We start from the raw sequence: 22,386 nt of genomic DNA, 5'->3' as shown, positions 1-22,386 counted from the left end.
ACGATGTTTTGAGTAAAAAAAAAAAAAAACATTTAATAAAAAAATATGTATTAGAAAATCTTTCCTTTGCACCTTAAATAAAAGTCAATCGAAACGGAAATCAATGACCATTAATTCGTTTATTTTTTTTTTAACTTTTACTCTCAATTAAAGTCAATCAAAGTTTGAACCAAACTTTTGGGATTACTAAGGATGTCCATCGAATTGAAACTGACCCTTTTGATTTTATTCAACTTTGACACATCTGGTCAATTATAAGCCGACTCCTTTTATAAAATGTTCAGTTAATTGGATCCCAAAAGAACCTAAAAATATGAAAACAGCACCAAATCAATTTAAATGTTATATTAGGGTGTGTACCTTTTTTTCCAATTATGTACCTATCAGTTTTCATTATAAAAAAAAAATTAAATTAAACAAAACAAAATTATTCCTAAAGGCATAAAATCATATAAACATCTTAGAATTACTGAATTTGTTCTTCATGAGAGATATATTTTTTTTTTGGCAAAAGCTATATCTACAATCTACATACATTATGAGTTTCTTTGAAAAGCGTTTATATTTACAAAACGAATGATGACGACGACCACGCAAAATTTCCCCAAAAGGCATTTAGGCAAAGGTATTCAAGAATTCTAAGTTTTTCAATGCTAAATGCAGAAGAATTTCAAAAAGATAAAAAATAAAATATCGTTACGTTACACTCTTTTTTTGTGAGAATCCGTGAAGTGATGCCAAAAAGGTATCATCAGAAGGTACCTTACCCTATTTCTGCGTTTTTTTTTATACAAATCAAATCCCAAATGAGAATTGTATTTGCTTTTTGAGTGGGAGTTTAACCCGAAAGAAGGATACACAACGAAAATCCTTCGTAAATAGGTAGACGATATTCAAACAACAAAATATACTAAATTGCCAAAGGGTTAAAAGGAAAGGACATAAAGGTTAATGGTGGAATTTTTGAATTATAGGTTCTAACAACAAATTTGTCATGATGGGGATATACAAGAGTTTGTAGGTCGTAGGTATACACGCATTAGAAGAAATATAGCTGGTATCTGATTTAAGAGTGTATTTAAGCAAAGGCAAAAATGAAAATCTTATGCTGACTTTATTTTGATTAAATACATATTTGAAGATTGTAAATGAAAGTCGTTTATAAATTACAACAGACCTAAGGAAATTGTATTTAAAAATAAATTATAAATTTTGTGTATATGGGACCCTAGAGGAATCTTTTTTTTTTGTAATATAATTTCTAATTGATTTTTTGTTTTTTCTTGAATTCCTTTAAAATTAAATCGAGAAAAACAATCAAATATAAGATAGAAGAGAATTAAAAAAAGTTGAAGTAACTTTCTTCAAATTCAGCAGTTACCGAATTCCTTAATTCCCTAGAAGAGTTTTCGATTATTTTTAGTACCAAAACCTGTCATATTTAAGCCGAGAATGTTCCTAGGCCACTGTTTTTTGTCCAAACCCTAGCTAGCTCAATTATTTCAATTTTTTTATTACAGAATTCAATAAGTATTTTCCACTTTTCACCGTTCAAAATGATAAAGATCTCGAAGTTTAAATCGGAAATCGTCAAAAACCATAAAAAAATATTTTTTTTGTTCAGTGTAAAAATTGTTGATTTAGGTATCACTGTGGTTCGTTTAACAAAGTTTAGCCCAGGCTAAACCACCATTTATTTTCATCATCCAAACTTCATTTTGTTACAAAGGCCAAATAGTTTCATTCCTTTTTTTTAGAGAAAAAAAAAGAAACAAATATTACGCATACACCACAGTGACCTTTTTAAATTTATAATTTGGAAAAAGTAAATCCACCGGTATGGGCGCAGCCCCTCAAATGTTATTTATTTGACTTAAAATTCTTACTTGATCAATGTAATCTATATAACATTCCTATTAAGAAGCTGATTTGTTTTATTTCACCTTAAAAACAAAAAATACAAATATTTTTTGAAGAACTCAACTAATCGTGGTAAATCCAACAAATTACATCACTTTTTTTGTTAGCCCACTCTTAATTCAAAAATTGTGCCAAAAAACTTTTTTCAAATTATCAACCTCTTAAAAATAAGATTTTTTTTCAGTGTACAAATTGTGCTTTTTAAATCTGAAACACTATCACGCTTTGCCGTCGATTTTGACAACTGCCAAAAGTTCAACCATACGAAATCTGTATAACCTCCCACAATGACGCTTTTCTTACGTACGCTTTTTTTGACAAACGTAAGGAAACGTAAGAAAGCGAGCATTTATCAGACATAGTTACAGTCACCAACATTATTATTGCGCCAAATGTGAATAAAAAAAATAAATTATTGCAAACCTAGATGTGTTTTTTAATTTCTCTATATAGATTTTGCACAAAAAAACGACATCGAGATATTTTAAATCAAAACAATTTACGTATTAAAAACAAAAATAATTTAATGATGTTGTAGACTGAGTTTTATTGTTAAAAACAATTTATTTTGATTGGTTTTGTTTTTATAACTATAGGATTAAAGAATAAACAAATTTCTATGCATTTTTTAAACACATTAATATCCTTTTTCATTTTTCCACAATTAAATCAAGATAAGGACCTGGCCCAATAATTTTGTGAGTGACTGTGTTTTTTTTTATTTGACAGCAGATTTTTTGTTTCAATCCGCTGTTCGAAGTCAAAGTGACAGAAGAGCGCTTTGAGGATTTCTCAAGATGATGCGTCTGGCAAAGCGTGATTGTGTTTCTGCTTTTACACTTTTTCTAAAGTGAAACGACAAGCCCTGGTCAGCTCAATATGTTTATAACTTGCTAAATGGGTAGGTTCTATGGGTCAAGTTTAGAATTCGTAGATAACAATCAGTCATGAGTCATGACACTACGATGAAAATTTGGATCTCGCAACTCTGTATGTCTGTTTGTAATGTAATGTATGTCTGTAATGATACGTTACACAACCACTGCCCAATCTTAACTTAACTTAACTTAACTTAACTATGCATTATGTATTACCCTATAAAATAAATTGAATCATTGTAAAACCATTGTAAACTCCCTTTAAAAAGGGAAATTAATAAGGATACCATCAAAAGTTTTTTCTTCTATATCATCTACATATCTGTCTCTTTTTCTTTCTACATCCCAAACAATTGTTTAGTTTAAATTTGTTAGTCAAGTGTTCGAAGAGATCCCCTAGAAAGCAAAATATTAACATCTTAAAAAAGTTTTCAAAAATACCATTTTGGAATATAATAATTAAATTCCATTGAGAAATCAATTTTTGGAAAATGGGTGATGAATTATTTTGAATTTTTTTGTGTTATTTTTTAATGCTTGGAAATTTATATTTTTAAAATAAACTATTTAAAAAAATTAGGCTTCAACAATTTTTATAAAAAAGAAATCTAAAATTAAATCTATTCTGTTGTGAATTTTTGCACGTACGTTTGTTAAATATTAAATTTTAGTTAATTATAATTAAAAAAAAAATAATGATATTTCTTTTTTTGCTATTTTTATTATTTTTTTAGGTATTTTTTTTTTCTTATTTCTTTAAAATGAAACAAAACATTAGATACTGAAAATGATTATTCATCATAAATTTAACAATAGTGATATTATTGTCTCATTATATTTGGTTCGCAGGCTATATGAAGTAAAATCTAATTGGCAATCAAATTTTGTCAGTAATTCATACTTTTTACTTCAAAAAAAGCAAATGCCTTCAAATTAGTACAAATTCAGATTTTGTATTTTCAATTTTTTTGCCAAATGACTTTTTTGTTTGGGATGACTTTTTTGTTTGGAACAAATTACAGGTAATGTTCACCCTATAACTACAGACAAGAAATGTTATCTCTTTTTCAAAAAGGCTTCTGCTGTCACATACAAAAGTTATTTTAAAAAATACGACAAAATTTTTAACCGTATATGTGTATTTAAAAAACTGTGGACCTGAAGAAGAAGAAATGAACCCCTTAACTAATTTTACACTTTACTTCTCTCCCGTTTTAAATTCCTTTCACTATATCTGATCCATATCCTGTCCTTGAAATGCGTGTGAGAATTTAAGTAAAAGAGATATCATAATTGGACGTTTCAATTTACATCAAAGAAATATGAATTTCTCTCAATATCCATAGTAATTGTTTTAAATTATGCTTCCAACAGAACCTCTTGTTCGCCAATTATTTTAAAATCAATTATCGAAATATTGCTTCGAAATTTGACCTTGGAATGAAAAGTAAAACAAAATTATCCCAATTAAAGGAATCCTTTGAGATTTTAAACTGCAATCAATGGTTTTGTAGAGTAGTTTGCTTTCAAAGATGGGTTTTTCGTAAAAAAAGACGGTTTAGCATTTCATTTTTGTTTTTCTGAAGAGTATAGAATAATACTCTATAACCATCACCGAACACACAACCACAAACCCTTTAAGGATCATATAATGCTTCTTTGATGATACTTCATATTACATATATAAATATCTCTTCTTCTTCTAGCTTTTTTTGTTGGTAACGATGGCAATAACAAATTTTTATATCTTTTTAATTTTATTATTTTGCAGTTGGTCGGAGGAAACGGTCATGAGTATCACTTTAAGCACCGAACTTTACCACATGCAAGGTCTCGTCGGAGTATAGCACATTCGAGAATATTGAAGAGTCATCCTTTGGTAAGTGGAAACTAAAAATAAACCGCATGTATGTACCTATGTGTATGGTATTTCTCTCATTCTCTTCTTTTTTTTTATGAACATAAGAAGATAAAATGGTTATTATGAATAAAATTTCATAGAACTCGTCTATGACGTAAAGTAAATTGGCAATAAGATTCTTGGATCTAAAATGAATTCTAAGAAACCCATATAACAACACAGCTTAAACAGGGATTTGTGTTGTGATTCTCTAAAGTTCTATTTAATTTACTTTTTTTCTTCAATGACTAAAGGATGGCCATTATTGCCAAGAATGTACATAACGCTAATGTAGTTGAATAATATTTTTGCAACTGACAAAGCAGCAGTAGTATGTTCATTGGTGCGTATTGCAAATGAAAATGAATTGCACTTAAAAATTTAAAATAATTTTTTCCAACTAATTTCTACCAAGTGCACGGTTTTTCCAACGCCATGAAAGTTTTGTCTAACATATAGGATTGACGTATTACTATGTGAATCATCAAATGAATAGTGGAGTGCATGCAGAGAATTCCGCCAATATTGTTGATCAAAATTTGACGGATTTTAAGTTATTGTACCCGAATAAAGATTGGTTTTTGGTTATGTAATTATTTGTTTTTTACTTGCGATATAGGTACTATAGGGCAAGTTTAGGATTCGTAAAAAAAATCGAACTCGAGATAACAATTTTACATAACATTACGATGATGGAGAATGCCAAAAAAGTGGGTCCGGCAATTCTGTCTGTCTGTCTGTCTGTCTGTCTGTAAGAACCTCGAGCTACAGCCTAAACTACTGAAGCGATTTTTTTCAAACTTGGTAGTTAACAGTTTTGGGTGATTCCCTAGAGGAGAAATTGAATTTTTTTTTTTAGGACCAAAACTAACGGTACCTGTCATATAACGGAAACAGAAAAGTTAATTTTTTTCAAAAACGGCTCTAACGATTTTGATTAAAATTTTTATGCTTACTGTTATTGATAAGAGCCGCCTTTGATAATACAAAAAATATTTTTTGTACCGTTATTAACGGTACCTGCCATAGAACGGTTTTTTGGATTTATGAATTTCTCATAAACGACAAAACAGATTTCGACCAAATTTTTAATACAGAAACGTTTAAACAATCATTATTTTAAAAAATTTTTAATTTTTCAAAAAACACATTTTTGGATTTTTAAAAAATATTTCAACATTTTTTTTTTGAAAAATCAATTGTTTGGAAACGGGTTGGTGAAAAATTTTGAAATTTCGTTTTTATGTGTAAATTAATTATTTATTCAAAATTGCATATCAATTTTTTTTTTGACAAATGTTAGGAAATTTTAATATATAAAAAATTAATTTTTTAAAAAACGGCTCTAACGATTTTCGAAATTTTTTTTCTAAAAATTCCTTTTTATACTAGAAATAAAATGGCATACTTAGTTTTTTGTAAAAGAGCATTTAAAACGGTATTTAATTATTTATAAAAATAGATTTTATTTTTTTGCACCACTAACGAAATTCAGTGAAAATATCAAATTTTAATTTTTCCCTTATTTTGTTCAATTGAAAACTTTAACATTAGAGTAACTTTTACCATAAGAGCAAGTACGTGCGACCCCAGTCGTGCAATTTATTTTTTTTTGTGTTGAATTTGTTAATTTTTTGTTTTAGTACCTATAATACTTTAAAAATGAACAAATTTAAGAAGTTGGAGAAATTTTAAATTATTTATTAATTTTTGAAAGGATTTTATTTTTCGTTTTTTTTATTAAGACCCGATTTTTCAATCTTCTAATAAATAGTCAGTTAACTGTTCGACGAATAAAGTTATTAAGCTCATAAACAATCAGATAACAACATTGAATTTTTCAATCAAGAAAAATCTATTCTTCAGAATAACAAAAAAAAAAAAAAAATAAAATGCACGACTGGGGTCGCACGTACTTGCTCTTGCAGTTCAAAGCACTTTTATGTTAGTCTACTTGTAGATTTTAAAAGCTGGATCTAAATTTTAAAAAAATTGATATTGGGGAACAGCCGACATTAAGGGCAAAATTTTGTCAAATGAAAACATTTTTTTTTGTTATTTGACTTTTTTGAGAAAAAATAAAAATGCAGTTTTATTGCCACTGCTTTAAATATTACGTATACAAAGTTTAATCAAAATCGTTAGAGCCGTTTTCGAGAAATTCGTAATATCGTATTTTTTTGTATGGGAGGTATACGTTCTAAACGAAATATAAAAAAACCAAAAAAAAAACAACTTTCAGAATTCCATAAAAATCATCTGTGCCAAATTTGAAGAAAATCCATCCACCCGTTTAGGCTGTGGAAATGTGTACAGATGGACGCACAGACGCACGGACGGAATTGCGGGACCCACTTTTTCGGAATTCTCCATCATCGTAATGTTGGTTTTGATTAAAACCTCAATTTTTTTTTTCGACACGAAACCAATACTTGCCCTATAGAGCAAGTAAAAATGTCAAATTCAAAAATATTCAAAATTAAACGTCATTTTTATTCATAATAGGTCTGTTCAATGAAGAAAAACTGGAACAGAAAATATCAGAACAGCACAAATTCTTGAAAACTGTCAGAACAAAAAAGATCAGAAAAGTACACCTTCCTATTTTATAGGGTTGACTTGTGCCTATCAGTTTTGAAACTTAAAATTAAAACAAATTTTTTTTTGTTATGACTTTTCATTCAAATAAATTATAATTAATCAGAATATTTGTTCACATTTTGAATTTTTCTTCATATTAAGAAGATTCTTAACAAATTTTCATTATTTTGAATTTATTTAAATATATTTTTGTAAGAATAAAACAAATCAGTTGCTGTTTGACACTTCTCACTCGTTTGCCCTACCTCAAAAGTAGGAGCAGAAAAACTTGAACTAATCTGTTCTGGAAAACTTCATGGAAAACAAAATGACAGTTTGTAGAACAGTTTAGGGCAAGGTTTTTCTTCATGAAACACACAAACCTGTACTTTTCGAATCTTTTCTGTGCGGATCAGATTCATTAAACAGACCTAATGGTTTTTGTTTTCTTGTGTTCCGCTGTATTTTTTTATCAAAATTTCTTTAAAAACATGCTTTGACAATTGACACAATATTTTTGTTGAGATTATTACTTAGATAAAATTTTATTCGTCTCTGAAAGAAGCTATGTAATATCTGACTGTTGAAAAATTGATTTTCTCTCTATCTAGGGAATAAGTTCTAACTGACTGTTTAACTGACTATTGAAAAATTGGCCCTAACAATGACAATAAAGATGAAGTTGTTGTTCAGTTATTGAGAAAAAGTGTTATTCAATATCGATTTGCGTGTGTTGGCACCTAGCCCAAAGCTGTAATTCACATTATTTGCACTTTGTCGGCGTGCACTGTGGTGTATACGTGTTATTTTTTTTTTTTTTTTTGTATTTTTATTTGTTGGATTTTTTTTAAACTGCTTGGGAAGAGGAAACGGAGGAAGAAAAAACGATTAGTAAAAAAAACGACCACTATTAAAAAATTGTGTGTTCACGTGAGGTAATTTTAGAAATGAAAAGTAAGATTCAATAACTTAAATTTTATTTTGGAGTAAACTATATTGGGCATAATTGTGTGGAATATTTAACTCTTTACATTTTTAAAATGTAGATTTTTTTAAATTGAGGCTGTTAGCAATGACTAATGCTTCCATTTCTCCGAATTTAAATTTAAGATATCGTCGGTCGGCACAAAGCCAAAAACGGAAATCTGGATTTTTGGTCATTTTCACTTTAATGCGTCATATTTAACTTTTAATCGGACCAATTCACTGCGTTGCACAGTGCGTTGGCCAGTGGACAAAAATACAAAAATCAAGTCCATTATATGATGAAAACCGGTGTTTCACATGAAGGGATTATATTCGACATTAATAAAACACAGTTTTTCACTGCTTAAATACAAGATTCAAAAAGATTAGTGGTGTTTTTCATGATATTTTGATTATTCAAGCTTAGGTTCAAATTGATGTTTTTCATTTTTTTTTAAGTGAAAACAAATGTTCTTGACTTTTTTTTTTTTTTGTTAATTATCAAAATGAATATCTGTAGATCAGGTGTGTATGTCAGTTTGTTTTTGTAAAGTGAAATTAGTATTTAAAAAATTTAACCTAAAAAAGTCTGTTTTTTGTGACTAAAACTAAATTTAGGTATATCAGACTGTAGTAAGCTGTAGCAGAATCTTGTATGCCACAAGGTTCTTTTACTTTGGCGGACACTTTGTGGCGGAATCAAAAAAAATTTTTCTCATTAATTGTAGCTAATTAAATGCTAATTTGTTGCGCAAACCAAAAATTTGTAGCTCGCATAGTTTTTGAATTATTGAATTTTCCGCTAAGATAAGTCTAAAGTTAGCGGAGAAAATCTGAAATTATTGAAATTAATGAGTTTAGTTGACCTCCAAATTTGTAGCTTTTTAAATGCTTTTCAATTACATAAACTTGGTTTTTGTAGCTTGAACAGTTTTTTTTTTATTCAAAATTCCGCTAAAATAAGACTGAAGTTAGCGGACGAAAGTAGATAAGTTAATATTTTTTTGTTACACGAAATTGTAGCTAATTAAATTGTAATTTGTTGCGCAAAAATTAATTTTGTAGCTCCACCCAGGCCAGTGGAGACTTTTTAAAAAAATCACTTTTTTTAAGTTTATTCTTTTTCCATTAATTGTAGCTTTTGAATACATTATTTTTGGTATAAACCCCAATTTTGTAGCTCAAACCGTTTTTGAAATATTCAAGATTTTGTTTTAAAAAGATAGCTCAAAAGTGACCTTCCAAAATCCAAAAAAATGCGAAATTCAAAATTTTTTTTGCACAAATTTGAAGTAACCTAGACTAAGACGAAATCCAAAAACCTCAATTTTGTAGCTTTGCAAAACAAAATTTGTTGCGCAAAAATTTTGTTGCTCCTCTCAGTCATTTTCTATTTCAATTTGAAGTTTAAAAAGTGCACTTCCTATTCGCTGTACCAACGGACGAAACTTTAAAAAAGACTTTTTTGGCTACAATTTATGAGATAATTTTTTTTTTTATTCCGCCACAAAGTGTCCGCCAAAGTAAGGTACGTTATATTTCTACTTTCTAATCATGCTCAAATTTTTTGCTCATACTTGCTCATCTTGTAAATATATTTACATTTTTGTAGACTCATTTTCAGTACTAAAAAACAAGAACTTTTTCAAAAAAATTTCAAACATAAAGATGGTTTATGAGTCTTTCAAAATATTTTGTTCCAAAATTTCGGAGAATTTAATTGTACTTTTGTCATTTTTAGGACAATTTTCTCAAGTCATTTTTTTCTCTATTTCATATGTTTTCTTTTGTTTTTTTTTTGTTTTTGTAGAAATCAAGCATTTAAAAAAAAAAACAGTCTTAAGATTGAATTTAAAAAAGTTGGACTTTTTTTAAGGAATTTTGCCTGCAGAGTTGGCTCTTATTCGATATTATTCAAATATTAATTTTTTTTTTCTGAGATTTATCATTACTTTGAAATATACCATAAATATGTGTTTCTGAAGGTTTTCTTATTCAAAGAAACACAATTTTATATTCTGATTTTCGTCCACATCCCCCATACACTCGACGCACTGTGCAAATAAAATATTTACTTACTTTTCAAAAAAAATCAGTCGGTGAAGTCATTTACGAGGTTTAATTAAGGGACAAAAAAATTGTCTTGGGACTTATTTCGCTTTAGAAAGATTTTTTAACATAGTAAAATGGCATATTTTTTGTTTTTGTAAACCTGTTATAAAAAAATATTTTATTCCACCTTTACCTACGCCAAAAATTCCAGAGCAAAATTTTATTAAAAGAAGTAAATATGTAATAAATGTAAGCTCAAGAATTTCCCAAACACTTTTTTTTTATTTTATTTTTGTCCACTTCGACATCGGTTTTGGAAATATTACCTACTTTCACTAAAACATGTTATTTTGAATGAAAATTTACAATGCTAAAAATTTCCACATTTTACGGGTATTGTGAATTTTGTACATTAAATTTCGTTATCAGTTGCACAAGCCCTGAAAAGCATGATAGGACTGGGGCCGAGTAATTTTTTAAACATTGAAATATGTAGTTCAAAATAAGTTTTTACTTTGTGAGCAACACGTGTAGTAAATAGAGTGCCTCGAGTGTTATTTTTATTTCAGTTTTAAATTTTTAATCAAAATATCTTTGGCAAGTGATTTAATCTTATATGGTAAATATTTTGTTGATTAAAACTTAAACCGCACAATTGCTTTTGAAAATGTAAAAACTTTATACCTACATAGTTTCCAAAACAGAGTAGATTATATCCCACAATCTTGTCTATAAAGTTTACTCGTTTTACATTTAAAGAGGTATTTTTGGCCAAAGAAACTGACATCCCAAAATCTGAATAAAGTAGTTTTCATCATCTACAACTAGAAAACAAACCACAGCCACAGCACTTCCAACCGAATGACATTTTCGGTTTTCACCCTCTGCCAAACAATCGAGATCAAGAACAAAATTATATTTTCGTTTTCGTACATAGTTTGAACCCAGAACGAAGGCAATGGACTTATAGACGAAAAATAGGTATTTCATAAGAATGAGAGGGTGTTTATTCTGAGAGTTCAAAAATAGAGTAGCTAACGGGCGCCCGCCGTGAATTTGCATGTTCCAGTAACCCCATGCTAATAATCCAGTACGAAATAGGTTCGAACAAAAATGACGATGTCGATGGCGACAGAGAGACCAAATGGAAGAGCATCGACATCAACCAACATGGACATAAATTGGCACAACCTCATAACACTGGCCTTACACAAAATTGAGTTTGTCAGTCAACTTCATCGTAACGGGATTATGCCAGAGCTAGCATACGTGGGTGGTATATCTTACGGTTGTTGCTTCATATAGACTCAAAGTGCGATATTGAGTTTGCATGTTCTGCTTTCGATTCGACTATATGGAAATCGAAAAGCTCCAGAGGAGCCAGATGGTTATTGGGAGGGTTGTCTACCCTGCGACTTATATTTACAAAAATTTAAAAATCAACCACCTTTCTGGTGTTTCTTTATTTTTATACATATTTCATGCAGCTTTCTTCTTTTATTCATGAAAAAAAAAATGACAACAAGAAGATTGTGTTTTGTGGAATTCGTTCATAACGGAATTTTTTTTTTTGTGTTTGCTCTAGTATGCAAATATACTTATTTGCCACTCTAATGAGTTTACATGAATTCCATTTTCACTTTCACCTAGAAAAAAATATTGTCATATGGAGAGTAGCAGGTGGTGGTATTATTTTTACTGCCAACTAGCTGGGAATTTAAAACAAGGCCAAAGTAATGATAGGTTTTATGTGGCCCTGAACCAAAGATGGAAATATAAAAATACCTGTGTGACATTAATTCATAGCAAATGGGGTACTTGTACATTAGGGTGTTCGTTATTTCCCAAAGTGATGTTTTCGGGGGAGACACCCCTTAGATCGAAAGCTTAGGGCCTAAATATGGGAAATTTAGCAAAAAAAATTTTTGGAGGTCATTAACCCGTGCTTCTAGGGTCATACTTTCCCCATACAAATTTGTATGCGAAATTTTTAACTCTTACATAAAATTTTTTTTCCTCTCCAGTTAAATCATCTATTTTTAAAAGGTTTGATAATTCTGGTTGAAAAACATATACTTTAAAAGATCACATTCAAAATTTTCCGTTAAAAAATTTGTTTATATTTTATTTCAATTTTTTAAATTATTGGCTGTTTTTGTAGTTTTTGCTTTTACATTTTATTTTATTATTCTTAAAGTACACCTCCTATCGCACAAGTTTTGATGCAGTTTTATTGAATTTTAATTATTTTGAAATATTGCATTCAAAAATCTGTGTATAATCAAAAATTTTTATTTTTTTTAATTTTTATTTGAAATTTTTGCCATTTGTATACGTTTAAATTTATTTTTCTCGAAGTACAAAAGATTTGTTTATAATATTTTTATTGAATTTTGTTTTACATTTATACACCTAAAAAATGACATCAAAAAAATTGCAAATACAAAATTTATAGTATTTTATATTATTCATTTATAATTTTCATTTTTTACCTTAATTTTTATATATTTTTATTTAATGTTTTTTTTCTGTTTTATTTTTAGTTCTTATAACAATTTTATAACATAATCAATTAATTTATTATGAAAATAAGTTTGGAATATCTAATAATAATAATTTTAAAAAGGAAAAAATAAATATATAAAAGTATAAGGAAAGCCATTCTTGGAGTTGAAGAAACTGTCATAACGACTTTAAAAGCTTTTATTTCCGAATGTTCAGATAAATAAATATTATGTGATTTGTCGACCAGATATCACCACTCACAAACATAATATCAGAAACATTATTTAAAATAATAAAAAGAATCAATAAGGAAGAAATGAAAAATAATAAATAAATATTATTAAATACCTTATACTTTTTGTTTGCAATTTTTTGTAATTTTGAATGTGATCTTTTAAAATAGGGTAAGGTGGTATAAGAGTGCGCATTTTAGACAAAATACCAAATAAAACAATAACAAAAAGAATTTAACTACTTTTTTTATATATAGTTTTTAGTTTATAATCAAAGCAACGAAAAAAACTTAAAACTGGTAACAAAAATGTATTAATTCAAAAGTTATAAACAAAATACCACATTAGGAAATTTGCGCACTCTTATACATCCTATTGTGTAAGAGTGCGCGGCTTAGTTTGTAAGAGTGCGCAGCTGCGCACAGGTGTAAGTTCGCACAAAAGTCGCAAATAAAATTTCCTATCTTTAAATAAACAGAGTATTTTTCAACCCATCACTCCTTGCATGAGGAACAATCAATTTAGTCTTCGATTAATGGTTATTTGGTTTCTTTTTGGTTGGAATTGCTTTTTCTAGCTGCTGTTTGCTGGTATATGGACAAATGCCAGTTATTTTGAAGCCTTGGATAGCATTTACTGCTCTTATAACACGCGCACTCTTATACATCATCATGGTGCGCACTACACGCTCAGACATGTAATCGAAGAATACCTATATATACATTTCACAATGCACTTTATGACCAGACTTACGTGTTCCTCAAATGTTTCTTTTTGTCGACTTTTTAATGTCCCATACTTTGTTTATTGTTATTTTTTTGTTGTTAAGCGGAAAATTTAATTTGTTGGCAAGAAATATTGGAAAAAAAAAGTGCTAAAAAACTTAAACTTAACTAGCACCTCTGTTTACAAACACATTTGCATGAAATGGAAAAATTACCTCATAAAAAAGTCGGATTTCTTAAGAAAAAAAAATTTATCTCGGTTATTTATGGAATATTCCCAACAATGTTGTACCATTTTGAAAAGAAAATTGAACACACCAACTTTTAAGGCAACTTGCCGAAACATCGTAGTGCATTTTTTTTACACTACGGCTCATTGAATTAGAGTCATGTAAAATTTTTTAGTACTAAGTTGGGTAAAAAAGTAATATTTTCTTTAAAACTGATGCAGCTGAGTTAACATTTTTGAATGCATTTGATAGCAGGGTTATTCAAGGTTCCGTAACAAAAGAAAAAAATAAGAAAAATTAAGATTTGTAGTCACGGCACATGAAAAACCGTCACAGGGTGACCATTTTTTCGACTTTTTTTCAAATGCCCATAACTCCCAAAATATATGGCTGCGATTTTTTTTATTATTTTTCTAATAACTGTCACCACCTACTTATCTACCGTTTTCGTTTCGACGTTAACTTTTGGGACACCCTGTATGTTTTCCAACCAGAATTATCAAACCTTTTAAAAATAGATGATTTAACTCGAGAGAAAAAAATTTTATGTAAGAGTTAAAAATTTCGCATACAAATTTGTATGACCCTAGAGGCACGGGTTAATGACCTCCAAAAATTGTTTTTTTATTGCTAAATTCCCCTTATTTAGACCCTAAATTTTCGATCTAGGGGGTGTCTCCCCCGAAAACATCACTTTGGGAAATAACGGACACCCTATTGTAGATACAACTTGTTATTTGTTTATAACAACAAAAAAAAAACGGAAGTTTAAATGTACACCCAAATTCATAAAGACCGTAATAAGTTGCAATCGAAGTACAAAGTTTTTTGACTTCAAACTGCTACAGTAATGCACCTGGTTTACAAGAGCAAATGGCGCTCTGATTTTAAACCTCTAAAATCCAAGTGATAGAAGTCTTACTTTGAATTCATTAAAGGCTAAATGATATAAAAATGAGCTCTTTATGGCAGGGGTATACAAAGGATATTCCTAATCATTTAAGTAGGTATCCTGCAAAGCATTTTCTATACCTAAAAATATAAAAATAACCACACGCTAATCATATAAATGACTCCTAATTCATAACAAATTCATATTTACTAATCTTTCTCGGCATCTCCGCCAAAATCGTTCGCTTGAGTAGTATGAATGAACATTGACCATGGAGAATTCTAGCTGCTGCGCCAAAGGGTTACAACAAGGCAATGTCGTTGTGGAGATTTTGTTCGAAAACCAGAAGTTACACCAGTAGACTTGTACCAAAACCGTTTTCGGAAACCAAAAGTTGAAAAAATAAGTGATGAAGAAGAATTTAAATATTTATATGATATAATTATATATAAGGTTAATCATTGAAGAAAAAAAAATTGACAAAAACTTATTTTTTTGTTTTTTATTTGTATGTTTAACAAAAATGATGGGATTTTGATTACATTTTGGGAAAATGTTACATTTTGGGAAAATGTTACATTTTGGGAAAATGTATGTTTATATTCTTTAAGTACTTAGGCTTTGATTTTGTTAAAAGCAAAATATTAATTTTTCGATTAAAATTTTTTGAAAATCTAAAAAATTGAAAATTTCAATACAGCATTTTTTTGGTTAAATATTTTGCCTTTAGATTTTATAGAAAAGCTTGGCTTTTAGTGTAGAAAAATAATGGCTGAAACAGAAATATATTTTTCTTTTTTGTTTAATTTTGTATTTTCACGTTGTATCATTGAAAATTTGGTTATTTAAAAAAATTAATCAATAATAATAAATAATAATAATAATAATCAATAAATAATAATAATTACAATAATTAATATACATTTTTTTCATTTGATTGTAAAATAATAGACATAGTACTAAAACTACACTTTTTATAATTTGTTTTTAAAGATAATAAATATTAACCCCTGAAGAAGCTGGAAAATACTAGCGAAACGTTGGGTAAAATATGAATTAATTTTTTTATTTAATTAATTGCATCTACGAAACTGATCATTTAAGCCCAAACATCAATATAATATAACGTATAATATATGATCAAATAAATAAACTAACAAAAAATTAATATTTTGCCTTAAACATAATTTAAATTTACTTGAAACATAAAAACGTACATTTTCACAAAAATTTATTAAAATCGAACTATTTTTGTGAAAGATAAAAAAAAAAATTAGTTTTTGACCTTTTTTTAATCTTTGAGAAATTATTTAAAAATATGATCAATATAAAAGTTATAGATCTTTTACTTACTCTTAGTCTTGCTGTATGGGGTGGAGGCGTACGCATTGGCAAAAGCCCATGAAAACCTTGAGGAGAATATTCAACCTTGAGCTATAAGGGTTTCATAGGAACATCGACCGGGTCAGAAACAATTTTACACTTTATTACTAAATAGGGTCACTGTGGCGTATGTGGAACTTATTTTGTACAAAATCAGAAATTTGCCAACTTTTGGACCATTTATGTTCAAGTTCATTTTAATTGCTATAGGCGAAGTGCCTGCCGTTTAGTTTGCTTTGATTGATTGGTATAAAAATACCTACCTCTAAGAATATTGAAATAACGACGGTTAAATTCTTCCCTAAAAGAAATTTTTCAAAGCTGATACCATTTTAAAATGTTGTTTCTGTTTTTTTTTCCCATTTTAGGTTTTCATAAAAAACGGCAAGGAATAAAAGAATTTTTACAAGTTTTATCATTTTTTGTGTACTAATTTTAAAAATATAGGAAGCACGTCCAAGACAAAAATAAGCATTTTATGGAAAGGATGAACTGTAGGGGTATAGAAAAATCTAAAATTCCAAATCTATGCGAAAAAATGCTCTATAAATATTTTTTTGAGATGTTAACTAAAGTTTGCCCTTGTTATAAATAAATTTCCAAATTAATTTGAACAATACATAAATCTGTTGAATTCCAAATGCAAATAATAATCACTGCAATGCAAACTAATCACATTTTCGTTATTATAAAATACAACACGAAATTTTTGATTGAAAAATTTCATTTAAAATCGTCATATATTTGTTTATAATTTATCCTCGTCAATCAATTCAATTCCTAGAATTATCGTGTTTATATAATTGAAAAATCACACGAAATTTACTCTCACCTACATTTTGATGGACATCTACTATTACCAAACCTTATAACAATCAATTTATATAAATTTCACGCGAGCATTCAAAAATTTAACAAAACGTCCAAATCATCATCATCAACAATACCAACACATACAAAAACACACCATTATTAACAATCAAATTCAATCAATAAACCAAAATTCAGTTTACGTGCGTTATGTTAGGTAATTACATTTAGTTTTGTAGATATTTTAGACTTCACTACCTACAACCCAACTCTTACTAATGGCAACAATCCCATGCAATACTTTGACCTCAAAATCTAATATTTAAGTGCATACTTATAGGCGGATGGCGGCGGGGGTGGAAAACTGAGATTACCTATACGTGGAAACAAAAGCATTTTTGAAATAACTGAGCAAAATATAATACTTCACGGTTGTGTTGTTTTTGTGTGTAAATGGGGAAAAGCTCTTTTTGCCCCAATTGTGCAGAGTTAATGAGGCTATGCTCAGTTATTATCATTGCTTTTGCTATTGCTATACCCTCACTTACTCTTGGCCCTATGACATTCCAATTGTAGGTATTAGGGGATAAATATAGAAATACTTCATGATGACTATTAGGGTTGCACGTTGTTGCTCTTATATAGATTTAAAGTAGGTATACACTTTGGCATTTTAAGCTTCTGCAATGTTACAATGTATGTATTTTGAAATTATACTTAATTCTTATAGAAGCATTTTAGGAATTATTCTTCTTCTTTTTTATTTTGGCGCCATTTTGATATCGATGTCTGCTGAGGGGATCATAAAGCTCTCAGGTATAAGTAAGTATTTTTTACTTGCGATATAGGTACTATATATCAAGTTATGCATTCGTACAAAAAAAAAAAGTTGAGATAACATTTTTCCATGACATTACGATGGTAGACAATGCCAAAAAAGTGGGTCCCGGAAGTCCGTCTGTCTGTCTGTCTGTCTGTCTGTCAGTCTGTCAGTCTGTCAGTCTGTCTGTCTGTCTGTATAAGGAGCTACAGCCTAAACGGATGAACCGATTGATGTCAAACCTGGTATGCAGCGTTATTTGGCGACTCTCCAGAGGGGTTTTTGGAATTAATTTTTTTGGACCAAAAATAACGGTACTTGTCATATACCGATTTTAGTAAAATTAAAATATCTCAAAAACGGCTCCAACGATTTTGTTTAAAAAATTCAAGTGTTAGTTTTAAGTTAAGGTCTATCTTTTAATGAAAAAATTTTTTTTTGAAAATCATTATTAACGGTACCTGCCATAGAACCGTTTTTTTCAAATCCGATTATCTCCAAAACTGCTTATTCGATTTGAACGAAACTTTTTGTGAAGAAGCATTTATATAATTTAAATATAAGCCAAAAATAAAATTTTGAAAAAAATAATTTTTGGATTTTTAAAAAAATTTTGAAAATTTTTTTTTGAAAAATCAAATTTTCGAAAACGGGACATTGAATTTTTTTGAAATTTTGTTTTTAGATGTTGACTAGTAATTTCTACAAAATGGCATACCAATTTTATTTTTAAACTTTTTCTCCAAAAAATTATTTATAAAAAATTAGTTTTTTAAAAAACGGCTCTAACGATTTTGAAAATTTTTTTTCTAAAAATGCATGTTAATATATCAATCAAAACTGCATACTTGTTTTGGAGGGCAATTAAATTTCAGATTTTATTTAATTTTTTTTTTTAAAAACGATTTTTTTTTTTCCAAATTTCTACATAAAAAGTCTTAAAAATTTAAGCAACTTTAACTCTAAGAGCAAGTTCGTGCGACCCCAGTCGTGCATTTTATTTTATGTGGGAACGGATGTTTGTTCCCTCATAACTTCTAAACTACTTATTATAATTTGACGTATTAGGTATCATTGAAAAGGCCTTGTTCTGCCACTGGTTATAGATTATGTAACGTTTAAATTCAATACATCTTAGATTATTCTTTTGCCATATAAAGAATTTTCATTGCTCCTGCGACTAATTTACTATTTGTCTTTCTTTCTAATAAAAAAAAAAATGATAAAATTAAAGAGCAGACCTTGAACTTTAATCTTTTTTAATAAGTACAAAGATATGAGGGTCTTTATTATTCAAATCATGTGGGTTTTCTGCAAACTTTACTAACATATTGAAAATATACACATATGTCTGTCTGCACAATGAATTAAAAAAATCATTTTCCTTGACATTTACTTAAGAAAACATACTCATATCTGTTGTTTCTAAACAAATTCAATTTCATTTTCCATTATGAAAAAAAAAAGCTATTACTTGAATATAAAACACAACTAAAATAACCATTCAGTTGCAAAAGAAAACACATTAAGAATCTACCTACATTAAATATTTTTGTATATATGTGTGCTAGAATTTCTGACATATATTGTATTGTAAGTTGTAGGTATGTAATATTATCATAATGAAAATTGATTCACATTTCACATAATATTCTACGAAAATGTAATCATAACCTTAAATGTCTACAACATCTCTCCTTTTTGAAACCCACCTACAAGCACTTACATGTTTTTTTTATTTTGTAATACACTCTACATCAATTGATTTTGGTCATTTTTATTTTTTTTTTTTAGTTTTGTTATTATCCCTTTATATTATTATTATTATGATTACAATTAATTTAAAAAGTTTTTTGTCGTTAAATAAATGTAAAAATTTTGTAAATTTTAATTGTTGTATAATTGTTTGAACGTCAACTAAACTAAATTAATTGTAATCATAAGGGGACAGTAACAAAACTCAAAAAACAAAAATTAATCGATTACACACATGGTTCTGTGAAAATTAAATTCACAAAAATTAGAGTGATTATTAACATAATTAACATCATTACTGGCAATTTGTTCTTTAGTGAAAAAGGATTCAAAATTCACTTCAAACCGAAAACCAATAAACCCAACTTTAATTAGTAAAACAATACAACTTTTTTTCCTGTTTTTGCCTTTAATTTACAGTTAAAGGTTCAAAATATTAAATTAGAACAAAAAACATATTTTTGCAAAAGAACTGTAACCATGGCCATGGTGTTTTTAAAAGGGATTGTAGCGAGTGTAGTGTAAATATCCCTGATTGGTTGTAGGGTATTTTTTATATTCCATGTGAATATAAACATCATTTCAGAGATTGGAAAATTATCACAAAAAAACAAATGCTTCAGTATATTGGTGAGCTACAGAAATTTTATACAAATCTATTTACATTTTTCAGTAGAGAAAATGTTACGTATACGCCACACGTACCCTATTTTTATAGGTATGGTTAGCAATTTTCCTTATTTTTTGCACTCTTGATTGTTTTCATCTGCAGCTCTATTATTATGTAGATTTTAAGCCTTTATATCCAAACATTACAGTACATTACATTTAATTATAATCCGAAGATACATTTACGGACTAGAAACACTGCAGCTTGAGAAACTTAGTCCGGGTTGGGGTCGAAATTCTGTATGTTGCGAAATTCTGTATTCAAAATACTGTATGCCAAAATACTGTATGTCAAAATTCTGTATGTGCAAAATGCTGTACGAACAAAATTCTGAAAGTGAAAATTCTGTACAGCAAAATTCTGGTTGGTCAAAATACTGTATTTCAAAATTCTGTACATCAAAATTCTGTATATCAAAATTCTGTAAAAATGCTGTAAAAAAATATCGATATTTTTTTACAGCATTTTTACAGAATTTTGATATACAGTATTTTGCCGTACAGAATTTTACAAAACAGAATTTTGCATGTCAGTATTTTGTTCATACAGTATTTTGACGTACAGAATTTTGTATTTACAGTATAATGACGTACAGAATTATGGTATTACAGTATTTTGACCCCACAGAATTTTGTCGTACAGAATTTTGACAAGCAGAATTATGACCCGCTCCCACTTAGTCCATCGGCTGATACACCACAAGACATTAATACAACTTCTGAGCCGACGCGACCGTTGGGCTCGAACCCACGAAAATCCAAATTCCATTTAAAATAAATAAAGCTCTTAAGCAAAGACTACTGATTAGGATAAGGGTAGTTCAAACACCAAATTTACAAGCAACATTACAGAAGAATTGACATTAAATTTAATCTACAATGCGAAATTACAGGACTTGCTCCCATGTAGCAGCAATTTCTTTTCTAAAACATACAATTCGTTCTTGAAGGAAAAAGTACTGCTGGTTCAACTAATGATCAAGCTAATTAGTTCCGAAAAAGTTGCAAGCGACTAGCCTTAAAGTGCCCTTAATTACGTTCTAATGAAACAACTTTATATTTTGATCGAAACGAAACTTTTTTTGACACACCTTATTGCAGACTGTAATAAAAAATCTGTTCCACATTTTTCGTGCACTAAATAAGAAAATCTGTACTTTTTTGAGAATTGAGAGAAAATTTAATTAGTATGAAATAAAACTGTGAAGCAATGTAATATAATTTGGAACAAAATGAACACCATTTACATTCACGACTTCACAGTTTGTGTTTAATTCGATAAAAAATAAAATGACTAAATTCGATAGTTCCAGACTGAATGTGAAACAGGCTGACTAGATCGCAGGACACGAAACCAATACTTAAGCTATAGAACGAATAAAAAGTGCGCACTTTTTTTCATTTTCAAAACTGTTTTTTTTTTTAATTCAAAATAATAGAAACGGATTACAAAATTTTTGGAATACAAAATAACGATCCGTTCACTCTAAAATTCTCCATGAAAATAATGCTTTATTCTATTATTCTGCTTTTCTTTTACTTTTTATTTCAAAATTTTGTATATTTTAAATACTGGGGTGGAATCGGCTAACGCGATATCCGATAGTTGATAGTCAAAAAACGATCATTTTTCTCCAAAAATCGTTTATTTTGACTATCAATTATCGACTACTATCGCGTTAGCCGAGTTCACCCTTGTATTAAAACATTTATTTATTTTTGTTTATTTATTTATTTCTTTTCAAAATTAATTTTTCTATCAAAGATATTGGAAATAGAAAAGTATGGTATTTCAAAAACTTATTGGTAAATAATAGTTTTTGAAGGAAATATCGTTTTTTGACTTCTAATTTGGTAAGAAAATAGGGATTTTTGAGAAAAAAAAAATAGTTTTTGAGAGTTTATAGCGAAAAAAAATCATGGCGAGAAAAGCTAAAAAAAAAACTAGACAGCTAAAAAAAACTAGACACTAAAATCACTTAAAATCACATAGCAATTGCATGATAGTCCTTTCTCCTGACTTTTTTTTTTAATTTTTGTGGACCAGTGTTATCAATACGTGTGTTCC

The 22,386-nt window shown here is 28.6% G+C and overlaps 1 protein-coding gene across 2 annotated transcripts in view; it reads left to right on the top strand.

Annotated features, from left to right (window-relative positions):
- The window catches only part of LOC129913087 (neuroendocrine convertase 2), a 94,035-nt gene that overhangs the window by 52,310 nt on the left and 19,339 nt on the right, over nt 1-22,386 (top strand). For both annotated transcript variants that reach the window (XM_055991539.1, XM_055991540.1), the window contains exon 2: nt 4,570-4,677. In XM_055991539.1, coding sequence (XP_055847514.1) covers nt 4,570-4,677 — 108 coding nt within the window. The remainder of the gene's footprint in view (nt 1-4,569; nt 4,678-22,386) is intronic.

Source organism: Episyrphus balteatus, chromosome 3 (genome assembly GCF_945859705.1).
Source record: "Episyrphus balteatus chromosome 3, idEpiBalt1.1, whole genome shotgun sequence".
NCBI classification, from domain to species: domain Eukaryota; kingdom Metazoa; phylum Arthropoda; class Insecta; order Diptera; family Syrphidae; genus Episyrphus; species Episyrphus balteatus.
This window is presented reverse-complemented; position numbering and strand designations above follow the sequence as displayed.